General features: G+C 44.0%; 2 protein-coding genes across 2 annotated transcripts in view; one reads left to right on the forward strand and one right to left on the reverse strand.

Annotated features, from left to right (window-relative positions):
* Positions 1–8,171, forward strand: part of PRDM4 (PR/SET domain 4) — a 34,641-nt gene extending 26,470 nt beyond the window's left edge. Inside the window, exons 9-11 of the mRNA XM_032798722.2 lie at positions 2,331–2,645; positions 4,228–4,396; positions 7,680–8,171. Coding sequence (XP_032654613.2) covers positions 2,331–2,645; positions 4,228–4,396; positions 7,680–7,983 — 788 coding nt within the window. The 3' untranslated portion in view covers positions 7,984–8,171. The remainder of the gene's footprint in view (positions 1–2,330; positions 2,646–4,227; positions 4,397–7,679) is intronic.
* Positions 4,658–14,476, reverse strand: part of PWP1 (PWP1 homolog, endonuclein) — a 60,509-nt gene continuing 50,690 nt past the window's right edge. The window contains exons 15-16 of the mRNA XM_032798723.2: positions 7,433–13,910; positions 4,658–5,434 (exon numbers count right to left, since the gene is read on the reverse strand). Coding sequence (XP_032654614.1) covers positions 13,795–13,910 — 116 coding nt within the window. The 3' untranslated portion in view covers positions 4,658–5,434; positions 7,433–13,794. The remainder of the gene's footprint in view (positions 5,435–7,432; positions 13,911–14,476) is intronic.

The following is a 14,476-nucleotide window of genomic DNA, read 5'->3' on the forward strand; positions in this document are numbered from 1 at the left end:
CATACCAGTGATTCTAGATTATTTACCTTTGGTCGCTCAAGGAGCAGGGCCTGGCACTGTCCTCTCTCCGCGTTCATTTTTAGCGGCCATCTCCACTTTTCACCCAGGGAGTGAAGACAGCTCGTCTTCTCGCACCCAATGGTGTCTAGATTCCTCAAAGGGCTGGAGCGCCTTTACCCGCAAGTCCGCCCCCCAGCCCCCTCCTGGGATCTCAACCTGGTGCTATCCCGTCTCATGTCTCCCCCGTTTGAGCCGCTGGCTACGTGTTCCTTCTTTACTTGTCCTGGAAGACGGCATTCCTGTGTGCGATCACTTCTGCTCGGCGCGTGTCGGAGCTGCGCGCCCTCGTTGTGGATCCCCCGTATACGGTGTTCCATCTGGACAAGGTGCAACTGAGGCCGCACCCCGCATTTCTTCCCAAGGTTGTCTCGGCCTTTCATGTCAACCAAGACATATTCCTGCCTGTCTTCTTCCCAAAACCACACTTGTCTCACAAGGAGCAGCAGTTACACTCTTAAGATGTGCGCAGAGCGCTCGCCTTTTACATAGAGCGAACCAAACCATTCCTGTAAGTCCGCCCAACTCTTTGTTGCCGTCGCGGAACGAGTTAGAGGGTTACTAGTCTCCCTCTCAGAGGATTTCCTCATGGGTGACTTCCTGTATACGGACCTGTTACGACCTGGCCCATCTTCCCCTGGGCAGAGAGTAACGGCGCACTCTTACCAGAGCCCAGGCTTCATCGACAGCGTTCCTCGCACGAGTGCCTATCCAGGAGATCTGCAGGGCAGCGACCTGGTCCTCAGTGCACACCTTTCCTACTCATTATGCCCTGGTCCACACAGTCCAGGATGATGTGGCGTTTTCGGCTCTGCTGTATTGCGCACAGTGACTTCTCACTCCGACCCCCACCACCTAGGTAAGGCTTGGGAATCACCTACTGGAATGGATATGAGCAAGCACTCGAAGAAGAAACACGGTTACTCACTTTGTAACTGTTGTTCTTCGAGATGTGTTGCTCATATCCATTCCACACCGCCCTCCTTTCCCACTGTCGGAGTAGCCGGCAAGAAGGAACTGAGGAGCGGGCGGGCCGGCAGGGATATATCACCCGCCATGGCGGCGCCACTCTAGGGGGCGACCTGCCGGCCCACTGGAGTTGCTAGGGTAAAAGTTCTCCGACGAACGTGCACGCGGCGCGTACACCTACTGGAATGGATATGAGCAACACATCTCGAAGAACAACAGTTACAAAGGTGAGTAACCGTGTTTTCTTCACTATTGCTATAGCAGCTCTTTAATTTCTCTCTGATCAGAATGAAAACATTTTGTATTCCAATGGGACAAAGAGTTGCTTCTCTGTCATCCATAACTTGAGAGAGGCAATAATATGAGGTATAAAATTCTCCAGATTTTGAGTGGTCATAATCGATACTGGTTTAAATTTCCACATAACAAATGTGGTGATGGTGAACTTAGTGCTTACAGAAAGATCAGGGCACTGAGCCAAACTATTTGTATGGTACCAAATGCAGTGCAAGCTTCCCTGCATATGCATGGCTTAGCTGAGAGCCATATAGATGCCAACACTGATTAATAAGAAGGGAACTCTAGGTTAGTTTTCAAGCAGGAGGAACCAGGCACAAAGGAGGAGAGAATTTAAAATGACTGTTGCTTGTTCATTGGACTTCAAGGGTTGGAGGATGCTGCTTCTGCCCATAATTCTGTTAGATTATGATAGACCAAAATCTGAAGTCCTTACCCAGATGTATTTAATCTTTATTGAGGAAAACTTACCTTGAAGTTAAGAACTGAATAATATCTACCAGAATTTGGCTCAGTACTATTACTGCTATTAATATATATATATTGCATTTATATAATGCCTTTCACCCAAGGATCCCAAACATATTACAAAGGTGAATAAATATCAGTATCACCCTTTTACAGATGGAGAAGCTGAGGCACAGAAACTTGTTCAAGGTAGCACAGCAAGTGACAGAGTCAGTAAAAGAATTCTGATATCCCAGACCTTTATCTGTTGAGCTTATTACTTCACTTGAACTGCAGTTCATCCATCCTGTAGCATATGAATAGCTTTAGTTGGTGTTCCCAAGAACAGGTACCATAACCCACTGTAGTCTGGTGATACCCTTTGCAGCAAGCGTAAGACTCAATTTAACAAGGTGTAGAAAAACCACTGCACTTGATTTTATGTAATATCAGAGAAATTGGGGAAGGTAGGCAGCCATGTTATTCAGTCGGCCAGCAAATGTTTTTGTGTGTGTGAAGGAATGGTGTCTCTAATCAAAAGAAATGCTTTTGGGTTATAGCTGTCCCTGAACACCCAGATGTGCACATCTGTCACTGTGGAAAGGAATGCACTTCCTACACAGAGTTTAAGGCCCATCTGAGCAGCCACATCCATAACCACCTCCCCAGCCAGGGGCACAGCAGCAGCCATGGATCAGGCCACAGTAAGGAAAGGAAGTGGAAGTGCTCCATGTGCCCCCAAGCTTTCATTTCTCCTTCCAAACTTCATGTCCATTTCATGGGACACATGGGAATGAAGCCACACAAGTGCGATTTCTGTAGCAAAGCTTTCAGCGATCCCAGCAACCTCCGGACTCATCTCAAGATACACACAGGTAAGGCAGATGGCCTGAGTCACACTTTAAGATGCCATTTCACAAAGAGTGTTGTTTGAATTGAAGTAAACTTACTGCTGACAAAAGGTGCCAGATTATCAGCCCCCGAGACTGAAATCCTTTGTTCATTCACAAAATAGGCCCTATACATACAGCAGCAATGCAGACTTACCCCAGCTACTGCCTCTACATGCTTCAGCCTTGACCTGGAAGGACTCTCTTTCTCTCCAGGTATTTATAAGGCCTCCATCACCTTAGTATCCAGGGACTGCCTATGGAGTGAGAGAGTAACAGTCTCCAGGTCCATTCAGTTCTTGATCCTATGTGCTGAGACTGCTAACATGAGTGCCAGTTATGTTGGGGGGGTTGCGATGTGGACACCTATCCACTAGGAACTGGACTGAGACCACCATCTCATTTCCAAGTAAACTGCTGAACACTTGTCAGGTGGTAACTGACATTAATCCACCTGTGTCAGCTTTAACTCCTCAGTCACTGGTTTAATCACACTGAGGTACATAACCAAGCCTTTATTCAGACGCTTCATTCCTCAGAGGTTAAATCTAAATAAGCCGTCAGCCTGTGGATGGCACCAGTTACATATTGATCGAGGTTTATGGCTTCAGCCCTAAATCCTAGGATAAATTACTTTGCACAATAGGATTATAGGAGCCACAAAGTAAGCTTGTTTACTACATAAACTTTTTAAGGCAGGAAATTGAAAGGTAAATATCTTTGCAGACTGCCTTAGTCAAATAGGTACCTGGTGATGGTAATAATTCCCATATAGCACTTTTCATCGGTATAGCTCAGAGTTTTTGAAGTAAGCCTCATTATCCCCATTTTACAGATGGGGAAACTGGAACAAAGTGGTAAAGGGATGTAAGAACATAAGAATGGCTATATGGTCCAGACCAGTGGTCCATGTAGCCAAGTATCCTGTCTCCTGACCATGGTCAATTCAAGATGCTATGAACAGAACAGGGCAATTATCAACTGATCCATCTGCTGTTGTCTAGTCCCAGCAGCTGGCAGTCAGCTATCTTGGCTAATAGCTATTAGTGTATTTGCCCAAGGTCACCCAGAAGGCCAGTGGCCAAACCAGGAATAGGACTGAGGCAGTGTTTGAGTGTTCAGTGTCCCAATTCTTAACCTTGAAATACAAGTCTTAAGGTCCAGTACTGAACACTTAATGATAGTACTCTTACAGTTAGAGGACTTTCCATTCGGATGTACCCCAAAGTGCTTCAAATATTTGATTATACAAATTGTTCATTAGATTTACTTTATTTACACTGCAATTGCAAAGACCATTTGGCTGAACACAGCATCTGGGTGTCTTGCCTCTTTATAAAGCTCCCAGCTCTGGAGTGATTGAATTGAGCTCAGGTGTCAAATTTTGATTTCTTGCGTGGCTAGCCCAGACTGTTGTTTTAATAGGTCGTCATGCTGAGACTGAAACAGAGCCACAGGAATAGACTGGTGAATTCTTAATCTGTTTCAGGGAAAGATTTTTCTGTAGTGAATGATGGGTATTTTTTTCCCCAGACATCATTGTCACTGTGTGTGTGTGCAATTCTAGGTCAGAAAAATTATCGCTGTGCCCTCTGTGACAAGTCGTTCACCCAAAAGGCTCACCTGGAATCGCACATGGTCATCCACACCGGGGAGAAGAACCTGAAGTGTGATTACTGTGACAAGCTGTTCATGCGGAGGCAGGACCTCAAACAGCATGTACTCACCCACACACAGTAAGTGATCTTAAGTATGGCAGCTAACCAACAGGAAGTCTAGAGTAGGCCTATGGAGTAAATAACAGATCTGGACAGTACAGCATACTCTGTGAACACACTCACAAATCTGGATTCAAGAGAAAATAAATATCACTTTAGGTTATGGGGAAGTGCATCTTGATCAACTCTAGGATAGCTGTGTTGTTGGCCATCTGTTGAGAATGGAATAGTCTGACAGGAAAGCTACCATTGAAGCTTCTAAGGCTTCTGCAAAATCTGTTGTTTTTTTTACTACAGAGAAAACCCAAATCATCCTGTTTGCATTGTGTAATAGCATTCTCAACCTTCGGTTTTTGGGAAGGAAGGTAATCCACTGATTTTTGTCCCTAATTCTCAGCTGAAAACTCTCCAAGTTCCAATGTGACCATGCAGAATCAGAAATCATGCCACAGCTTCTCACTAGCATTCTCACATATCAACTCCTCATCCCAGTCTTTGTCCAACCAGTACCAGTCTCCACCCAGGGATCCTCATCCAATCTGTCTTCCCCCGAGCTCCTTGTCTGAATCTAATTCCTCCACCAATCCCCCTCCCAGTTCTTGTCCTTTCTGCATTTGTCAGGCTGATTTACTCTCCAGTGTCTGAGATAGCAGGGGAGTATTGGACAGCACAGGGTAGGCAGTCTCCCTGCTCCCAGTTCTGGTATCTCAGCAGCTAGCCATGAGCACCAATGCTCAGCGCCCAGCAGCCCTGGTATGGAGCAGTGCAGACACAATCTATAGAGAATTTAGCTGCCAAACTCTTAATGTGTCTACTGAACAGAGTTTTTTTTCAAAGAAATAATTTGGCCAAATTTGGACAGTTCTTCCTGGGAACAACAAGCTGATCCCTGGTATCAGGATAACCATACTGCCAAATTTCAAGTTCCTGCTCCAGCATCGAGTTTTGGTTAACAAAACTGTTCTGGTCAATGAATTCTACCCTAGAAGAATTTTACCCTGATTTATAACAAGGTTATACCGTTGTTGGCCCTAGGGGATTTATTGCCAGAGAGGCCTGGTCTACACTACGCGTTTAAATCGATTTAAAGAGCGTTAAATTGATTTAACGCTGTACCCGTCCACACTACAACGCCCTTTATGTCGATATAAAGGGCTCTTTAAATCGATTTCTGTACTCCACCTTGACGAGAGGAGTAGCGCTAAATTTGATATTAACATATCGGATTACGGGTAGTGTCGATGGAAATCGACGTTATGGCCTCCGGGCGTATCCAACAGTGCAAACCACTGACGCTCTGGACGCAATCTGAACTTCGGATGCAGCGGGCAGGGTAAACAGGGAAAAGCCCCGTGAACTTTTTGAATTACATTCCTGTTTGCCCAGCGTGGAGCTCTGATCCAGACGGGTGGCATGCAGTCCTCGAAATCCAAAAGAGCTCCACATGGCCCCGTTTACGGAGATCTGGATCTGATCGCTTTATGGGGAGACAAATCTGTGTATTAGAGCTCCGTTACAAAACACGTAATGCCAAAGCGTTCGATTAAAAATCTCCAGGCTACACAGCGCTACGTGACAAGCGTAACGGGAACAGAGACTCAAATGGACGCTCATCTGGAGGGAGGGAAGGGGGTACTAAGGACTCCAGTTATCCCACAGCCACACAGTCTCTGAAAAGGATTTTGCATTCTTAGGCTGAGCTCACAGGGTCTGTAGGTTAAAACACAGTGTCTGGCGTGGGTTCAGGGATAGCTCCTCAGTCCCCCTCCCCCCCCCCCATCCATTGTGAAAGAAAAGGGAAAGAAATCATTTCTTGACTTCTACAGTGTCACCCTATGTGTACTGAATGCGCGTAGAACGTGATACTACAGCAGTGAAGAGCATATCCGCTCCTCTCCCCTCCCTGGTGGTAGACGGGTGGCAGTCAGGACAGGTAACCGCCTCATGAACCCCATGCCTGATGATTGCTCAATATCATGGAGGGAATGTTCCTGGCTTACCCAGTAGATAGGACAGAACGGCTAATAGGCATCTTCCATCATAGGCACTGGCGGGCTCAGCCCCTCCTTTCTGTGTAAAGAAAAAGATTCTGTAGTGCCTGGACTGTCAGTCATAGCCCGGGAGGCTGCTCCCCTCAGTTTATCCACTAACAAGCTCTGTTTGCTAATTCACTATGCATTCTTTACTACTCATGACACAAATGGGGTGGGGGGGGGCGACACGCCAACGCTAGCCCAGGAAGTTGGGGGAGGAAGGGAAGCATCGGTGGGGTTGTTGCAGGGCACCCCCTGTGAATATGACACAGAGCAGCTGTGCTCTGATACCTGGTCGCTCTAATACCCTTGCCCACTTATTCTAGGCAGGACTGACTCTATTTTAGAAACCATAAGGAGGGATTGACTCAGTTCCAAGTGAGCAATCCCAATTTTGGCTTTTGCATTGGTTGCCCCCGGCGATGTCAGCCGGCACTCATGATTAGCAGCGACAGTCAGAGGGGTAAGAGATAACGTTCATCTATTGCCAGTTTCTCGCAGTAGACGGTACAGAACGACCAGTAACCTCTCTGCTATCATTGCAAAAGCAAGTTGAATGCTGGCTGTGTAGGCGGGATGGAGTATGCGCCTCTCTCACTCCGCGGCATCCAGTGACACACATGGTGCTGGGGAAAAAAAAAACTGCACGGGCTCCATGGTTGCCAGTGCTATGGTCTGCCAGGGCAATCCAGGAAAAACGGCACGAAAAAGATTTGTCAGCTGATGTTTTTTCTGAGGAAGGAATGACTGATGACATTTTACCCAGAACCTTCCCCGTGACAAATTAAGATTCAACCCAAGAATTCCAAGGGGCGGGGGAGACTGTGGGAACTATGGGAATAGCTACAGAAGTGCTACTCACATGCAACGCTTCAGAAATCGATGTTAGCCTCGGAGCATGGACGCACAACGCCGAATTACTGTGCCTAGTGTGGCCGCATGAAATCGAAATTATATCAGTTTTATAAAACCGATTTTAGCAAATTCGATTTTATCCCGTAGTGTAGACATGGCCTGAGACAGAGCAACCTATACTGAGGATATGGAGCCTTTATGTGCACACAGTGGCTTGTAAACCCTGTGCAGTTGTCTCACCCCATATGTGAAATCATTTACAAACTGGTTCCTTTAAACTAGGAAGCACATTGTAACAGTGATTAGAGGAGTTTGGGGAAACAAGGTTACTTTAATCACTTAAACAAGTCCTGTCAATATATAGTTGCTATGTATCATGCAGAAAAATCTGACTTTTTTTCAATCCCTTGTAGAGAACGGCAGATCAAGTGTCCCAGATGTGACAAGCTGTTCCTGAGGACAAATCACCTGAAGAAACATCTCAACTCTCATGAAGGAAAGAGGGACTATGTGTGTGAAAAATGCTCCAAGGCTTATCTAACCAAATACCACCTCACTCGCCACCTAAAAATCTGTAAAGGCCCCACATCCAGTCTCTCAGCCCAGGAAGAGGAGGATTCGGAGGAGGAAGAATTAATAGAGTCAGTGAGGACTGAAGACTGTAGGATTAACAGTGGAGTGTATGCAACAGATGACTCACTCTCTGGACATAAGTGACAAAAGATGGAGGAAAACTTTAGATGAAAGTGACCTTTCCCTAAGCATCATGTTTTTATCAATGAAACATTATATCCCTATTTAATAAGCCCTAGGGCTAAAACGCTGAATGAGAATGATGATGCACTTATCTGTTGACAAGGAACAGTTTCCAGTAAGGAGATCATAAAAATACACTGTGCACAGACTGACTCTTTTCTTTCATATATTTTGCTCAAACACTGACAAAGTTACCTTGCTCCATTATTTGGATGGAAGAATCATGAAACAAAAATGTGATTTGGTTACCATAGGAACCTGTGAGCCAACAGTCTTGAATTGCCAAAGCCATGAAAGCATGTTGGGGATTTAAAAGAAAAATGACTGTGTATTTTAATTCAAAAGGATTTGTGTTCTCTCGCTTAGCCACAGAGCATAGTACAGAGCATTCAAATTCTCAGCTTTCCTTCTAGAAGTACAAATTAAATGTTTTGGTTAAAAAAGTCAGTAAAATCAGCACTCAATGTGGATAAAGCAATTACCTGACCACAAAAATTGTATAGGAGACCAACATTTGACTAAGTAGGGGGGAGGGGAATAGCTCAGTGGTTTGAGCATTGGCCTGCTAAACCCAGTATTGTGAGCTCAATCTTTGAAGGGGCCATTTAGGGATCTGGGACAAAAATCTATCTGGGAATTGGTCCTGCGTGGAGCAGGAGGTTGGAGTAGATGACCTCCTGAATTCCCTTCCAACCCTGATATTCTATGAATTTCCAGTTCAATAGGAGATGAGGCATGTAGTGATCTTACTTAATCCCACCTTCCAGACCACCAGAGGCTTGAAATTGTCCAGATAGTATATCTTACTTTTTACTAAGCTGTAAATCTTAGCAGCAAACCTTCCCATTGCTAGCACCTGAGGTGGCTAATATATTTATGGAATGAAAATGTATTTCATTCAAATCTGTTTTCTTTTTGGAAAAATTAAAATGTGACTCTTTTCTAATGTGCTTTTCCAGACCCTAATGGAAAAATGCAGAGCCTCAGTGCGTGTCAACATTGCCACACTCCTAACCCAATGCTGCCTTTGTAGGGCTTGCTGGTAGGAGCACTTCCCATCAGATGGGAGTACTCTCCCCATGCAGTTAAAGAGCATACACAAACATTAATTTGAAAAACTATCCTTTCATAGCCAGTTTTAAAAAATGGCTGCTGAGGGCCTGTGAAGCAGGTGAATTTAATATAGAGTATGGCAAAAGGAGCTCTCTGCAAGTAATCAAGAAGAATCATAGAATATCAGGGTTGGAAGGGACCTCAGGAGGTCATCGAGTCCAACCCCCACCTAAATTATCCCAGCCAGGGCTTTGTCAAGCCTGACCTTAAAAACCTCTAATGCAGGAGAGTCCACCACCTCCCTAGGTAACCCATTCCAGTGCTTCACCAAATCTAAACCTCCCCCACTGCAACTTGAGACCATTAACTCTTTGTTCTGTCATCTGCTACCATTGAGAACAGTCTAGATCCATCCTCTTTAGAATCCCCTTTAAGCTATCAAATCCCCCCTCATCATCTCCTCTTCTGCAGACTATATAATCCCAGTTCCCTCAGCCTCTCCTCATAAGTCATGTGCTCCAGCCCCCTAATCATTTTTGTTGCTCTCTGCTGGACTCTTTTTCACATCCTCCTTGTAGTGTGGGGCCTAAAACTGGACACACTACTCCAGATGAGGCTTCACCAACATCAAATAGAGGGGAATGATCACATTCCTCGAGCTGCTGGCAATGCCCCTACTTATACAGCCCAAAATGCCGTTAGCCTTCTTAACAACAACGGCACACTATTGCCTCATAGCCAGCTTCTCGTCCACTGTAACTGCTGCCTAGTCACTCAGGCCCTAGTCTGTAGCAGTGCATAGGATTCTTTTGTCCTAAGTGCAGGACTGACTGCACATGTCCTTATTGAACCTTAATAGAAGACTGTTAAGAATAACCAAACCATAGAGCTTCCTCCGGCAAAGAACAGTTTGATGGTATAAACTGTCAGAGCTACCACAGTTGAGGAATAGAGTGACTTGCACTATGAACAGGGACTTGGCTGCTATGCCTCTAGCCCAACCTGATTTTGTTAAGTCCCAGCCCTTGCTGCATCCCTTTTAGGCACCTTATGCTGGTGAAAATGCAAAGAGCAGCTACTGAACTGATCACAGTTAGGGGTGTGTGGGGGGGTGTTTAACTGACTATATGTATTCAAGCTGTGGTACGCAGCAGGAGGGGCCAGGGGTATATGTAAGGAGCATGAGAGTGGGAAAAGGATGTACTGTGTGAATACATGTAGTAGGCATGACCCAGACAAACAGGAACCATGGCAGCAAATCTGTGTAAATTTGTATCTACTGGGTTTTTGTTTACAACAGTTGGCAAGTAAGGAAGACTGAGGGGTGAGACTACAACTCCCTGTTCACCTTCCATCTAAATTAATGTGGCACCTAAAGTTTTACAGTAAAGTTTCCCTAGGTAACCCATGTTTCTGCCTCTGGGCAGGCAGCTGGATGTCTTTTATACCTCAGCCCCAGCATGATTACCAAATCAGGGGAAATCAGATCTTCCTGTCTATCACAACTGGGTGGGTGTGCTCTGGGCAGGTTTAACTCCACCCGGAGAGTGAGGAAGAAGACTTGCAGGCCAAGGGGTTAGGATACACATTCAGGATGTGGGAGAGCCTCCTCCCCCGAGACAGGATGTGAGCAGGAATCTGCCACCTTACAGTTGAGTGCCCTATGGATGTAGGCTATCGAGTCACTTGCTCTCTCTAGCCTAAGTAATATTTATTTAGTGATTTAAAGTAAAATGTTTTCAACAAGCAAGAGAACCCTCAGCCATGAGGTACAGAACCCATGTTGAAATCTTATCTCATCATGCAGGAGTAGGGCTAGAACTAGTGTCTCCCACATTTGTTCTGAGTACCCTAATCCTTGAATTATAAGGGAGCAGAGCCACCCCAGGGTGGTTTGAGGGCGAGTCAGGTAGGCACCTAACATTTTTGCAAGAAATGGCTTAGGTGCTGAAGCTGCCTGGCTATAGGAGAGAAAGTCCCATCTGCAGATCACAAGTAGAGCAAGGCATTTCCCTGTAGCCCTGACTCAGAGCCTTGCTCTTCTCACTGAGTTAGGTACCTGTCATGCTGGCACTAGGGTTCATGTTTACATGGCAAAAGCAACTGGAAAATAAACAAAGCTGGACGTGCAGTACACAGTCAAGGTGTTCTTTTACAGTAAGCACAGCAGGCACAACTGCTTTAGAGAAACAAGATAGATAATTTGCATCTCAGCCACTAAAGGAGCATAGGATTAGCAAGCACTTCATTATGTGAAAGACAGCTTCTGAAAACAGGCACTTCTACATGTCATACCTTGAAAAGCAGAATGTAAAGTTTGCTTGTTCAAAAGGAGATCACTTGAATCTGGGTGCACAAACAAAAGCAGATTCCACATAGTGATTGATTTCCACTCCCACCCCCACCCCCTTCCAAAAGTTACAGGACAATTAGCTAAAAACAGAGAATCAGACTTTAAGGTCAGAAGGGACCATTACGATCATCTAGTCTGACCTCCTGCACAATGCAGGCCACAGAATCTCACCCACCCACTCCTGTATTTGTTTTACATTAGGGGAATTCATTGCAAAGTGAAACTCATATATACTAATCACAACCATCCAAACAAATGTATATGGATATACATGTATTTATATATTACCTGCATATCTTAAAACATCCCCAGGTGTTCATATACACTCATGAAGCCATCCCCACCACAAATTAGCATCTAGTCCATGGACATTTTTGGTACTGCATTATACTGTTTTCAGCTATATTAATATTATCTTTGCAAAACTGTCACAAAATTTCACCAGCTCACGCACAAAATTGACTTCCCACCCTTTGATCGTATTAATTGACAATACAGTACTTTCACAGCTCGTGGGGGCTCAAATATACATTATCAATTTAAAAAAGGCACCAGTAACCCAGCCCAAGGAATATGGAATTTAATAAAAAAGTTTTCTAGGTTTTTTGTTTTGTTTTAAGTTTTTATCTATACTGATAAAGCTAAAGTAGTACAACTGCCCTAGTATGTACAAAATTATTCTCATATGGGAAGGGGAAATAAGCTGCGTGTCGCCTTTGTGTAATTACAAGCACACTATGGCGTATACTGGTCTTATAGTATATTGGTAAAAACGAACAAAATACCGCACAGTCTAGCCTCATTTAAAAAAGGAACTAGAAATGGAATTTCTCACAAATCATCATCCCAGGAGCTGAAACGTTACTGTGAGATATTGGCAACCAAACCTGACTGACAGGAGGCTACTTTAATAAGAAGGCTGGAGTGAAGACTATAGGTTAGGGATGGACTACTTGGGGGAAAAGAATCCAGTGATCCGCACTCCTCTGCAGTGCACAAGGAGGACTAAAGCATGAAGGCAAGGGAGGAAGCTATTACAAGAACAGACAAACCTGGAATATTTTCAGAGTTCCTGCCTTAATCAGTAAGCTAGAGTTTGGGACAGGACAGCAAGTCCTCCACCACAGGCAGCCAGCACTGGGCTAAATACAACCCCCCCATTTTATTTTTATCCTGGCAGGATTTACTTTGTTGTGTCTTTCTTGTTTTAAAATGGGACACACTGAAACAGTTGTTTAAAGATTAAGTACACACCAGGTACAGCTTTCCATTATGCACACTTCATATCCATTAGTACTGCTATCCTAACCCATTCCATAATTAGGTAAACCTAATTAAAAACTGTTTAAAAAAGCCCTCTCTTGTTCCCTCCAGTTTAATAGGAACGTGTGATAGTTGCATGTGTTTAAATCTCTTAGTAGACTAAGATACTGTTTTTAAAGAATATCCCAAACTTTGTGGAATGGCCAAGGCCTGTGGCTGCTTTAAGATGCATCTCTGCCCTATTTCATATTCTAAGACTATTTCAGGGTGGTGACCTATTATTCACAGCCAAAGATGTCTACAACCCCCTTCCATTTATTACGAGAGAGGGAGAAAAAAAAAGATCAATATCACAACAATAAACCTGTGTAATTTGTGTGTATCGAGAAGCTTACAGAACAGTTGACGTTGAAGAGTAAAGGTGTGCAGGGAGTGAGATTTTCTTTGCTTTAGATTGTATGGTAGTTTTACAATGCTTCACAGCCCCCAATTGCCATCCACCAGTTGAAAAACACTGTTCTAAGAGATTTAAAGTAAGATGTTAATCTTTGAAAAGCGATATTAGAAATTTGTTAAACAGTCCATCATCAGCGTACTCTGGGGGAACTTAAGCATTGTTTGACTACTTACACTAAAAAGTTTTTGTTCAGCCCTTCATTTAAATATTGTGGCAATTTTCAGTTGAAGTAGTTTTCATTTGCAACTAAAAAGAAATCTATTCATTACAATCCTTTTTATACACTCTACAGCAGCACAGTGCTTTCCTGCCAAAGAGGCATCACTTTACAAGTGAAGTTTACAAACGCACATGTGATGTGCTAGCCCCATTTCAGTGCTAGGTAAAGCAAGATGCAGGCATGTCACTTAATTTTTCCAAGTCAGTGAGAGGCAGGAACCCATAAGTTCTGACTCCTATATCTTAACCACAAGACCATGTTTTCCTCCCACAACATGAAAAAAAGCTGCAGATTACAGGAAACTTGATAAACTTCCATGAATACTTTCCAAACCAGTGGGTGCAGAGTACATATTAACTGTAGTCCCAAAGTATAATCTGGATTGATATTTTGCATTTATATACCATCTATGTGAAGTTTGATCCATCAGGATTCCATTTCTGCTTCTGGACTTTTGCTGCTACTGGTGGCAAAGGAGCTGCTAGTTGCAGAGTTTGTATTGGCAGCTACCAACCTCTCTCTGCTTCCAAAAACTTCATTCACTGCAACACAAGAGAATACATAAATGCTAGTATCCTGGAGAGAAGATCACTACAGTAGCTAGAACATGGTTTACAGTAATGAAATGGGAATCTTAAACTTAGTCGAACAGAGTCATGAAAGCTTTTTTCCCAGACCAAGAGGGTTTAAGTTTTATATTTCAAAACAAAGGAATTACGCTAACTAAATACATTAAGAGGAAGGCATGGTACTTCTCCCCCACAGAGCGGCTGGCTGCTGGTCTGTGGTCATGTTGCAAATGGTCTGTGACTGTTCTATCTGAAGATAAGTGTGAGAAAGGCAGGTTATTTCCTATGTACTTAAGTGGTATCCATCTAGTCACACGTGGAGATAGGCTAAGTTTTGTATAAGGAGTTATGCTTAAAATTTAACTCTGGTTTTAGGGTTTACATTTTCATTTGATTTCTGCAGGCCTTTAAAAAGGTAAATCCAACATCACTACCGTTTATTACAGATGATAAAACAATAAAATTGGGCATGTGGCCAAAACCAGCTCCCGCTGTTGCAAACCACAGCCAAAAGTTTTTTTGCATATTAAATGTCGGTG

The sequence above is a fragment of the Chelonoidis abingdonii genome, chromosome 1, assembly GCF_003597395.2.
Source record: "Chelonoidis abingdonii isolate Lonesome George chromosome 1, CheloAbing_2.0, whole genome shotgun sequence".
Lineage (NCBI taxonomy): Eukaryota > Metazoa > Chordata > Testudines > Testudinidae > Chelonoidis > Chelonoidis abingdonii.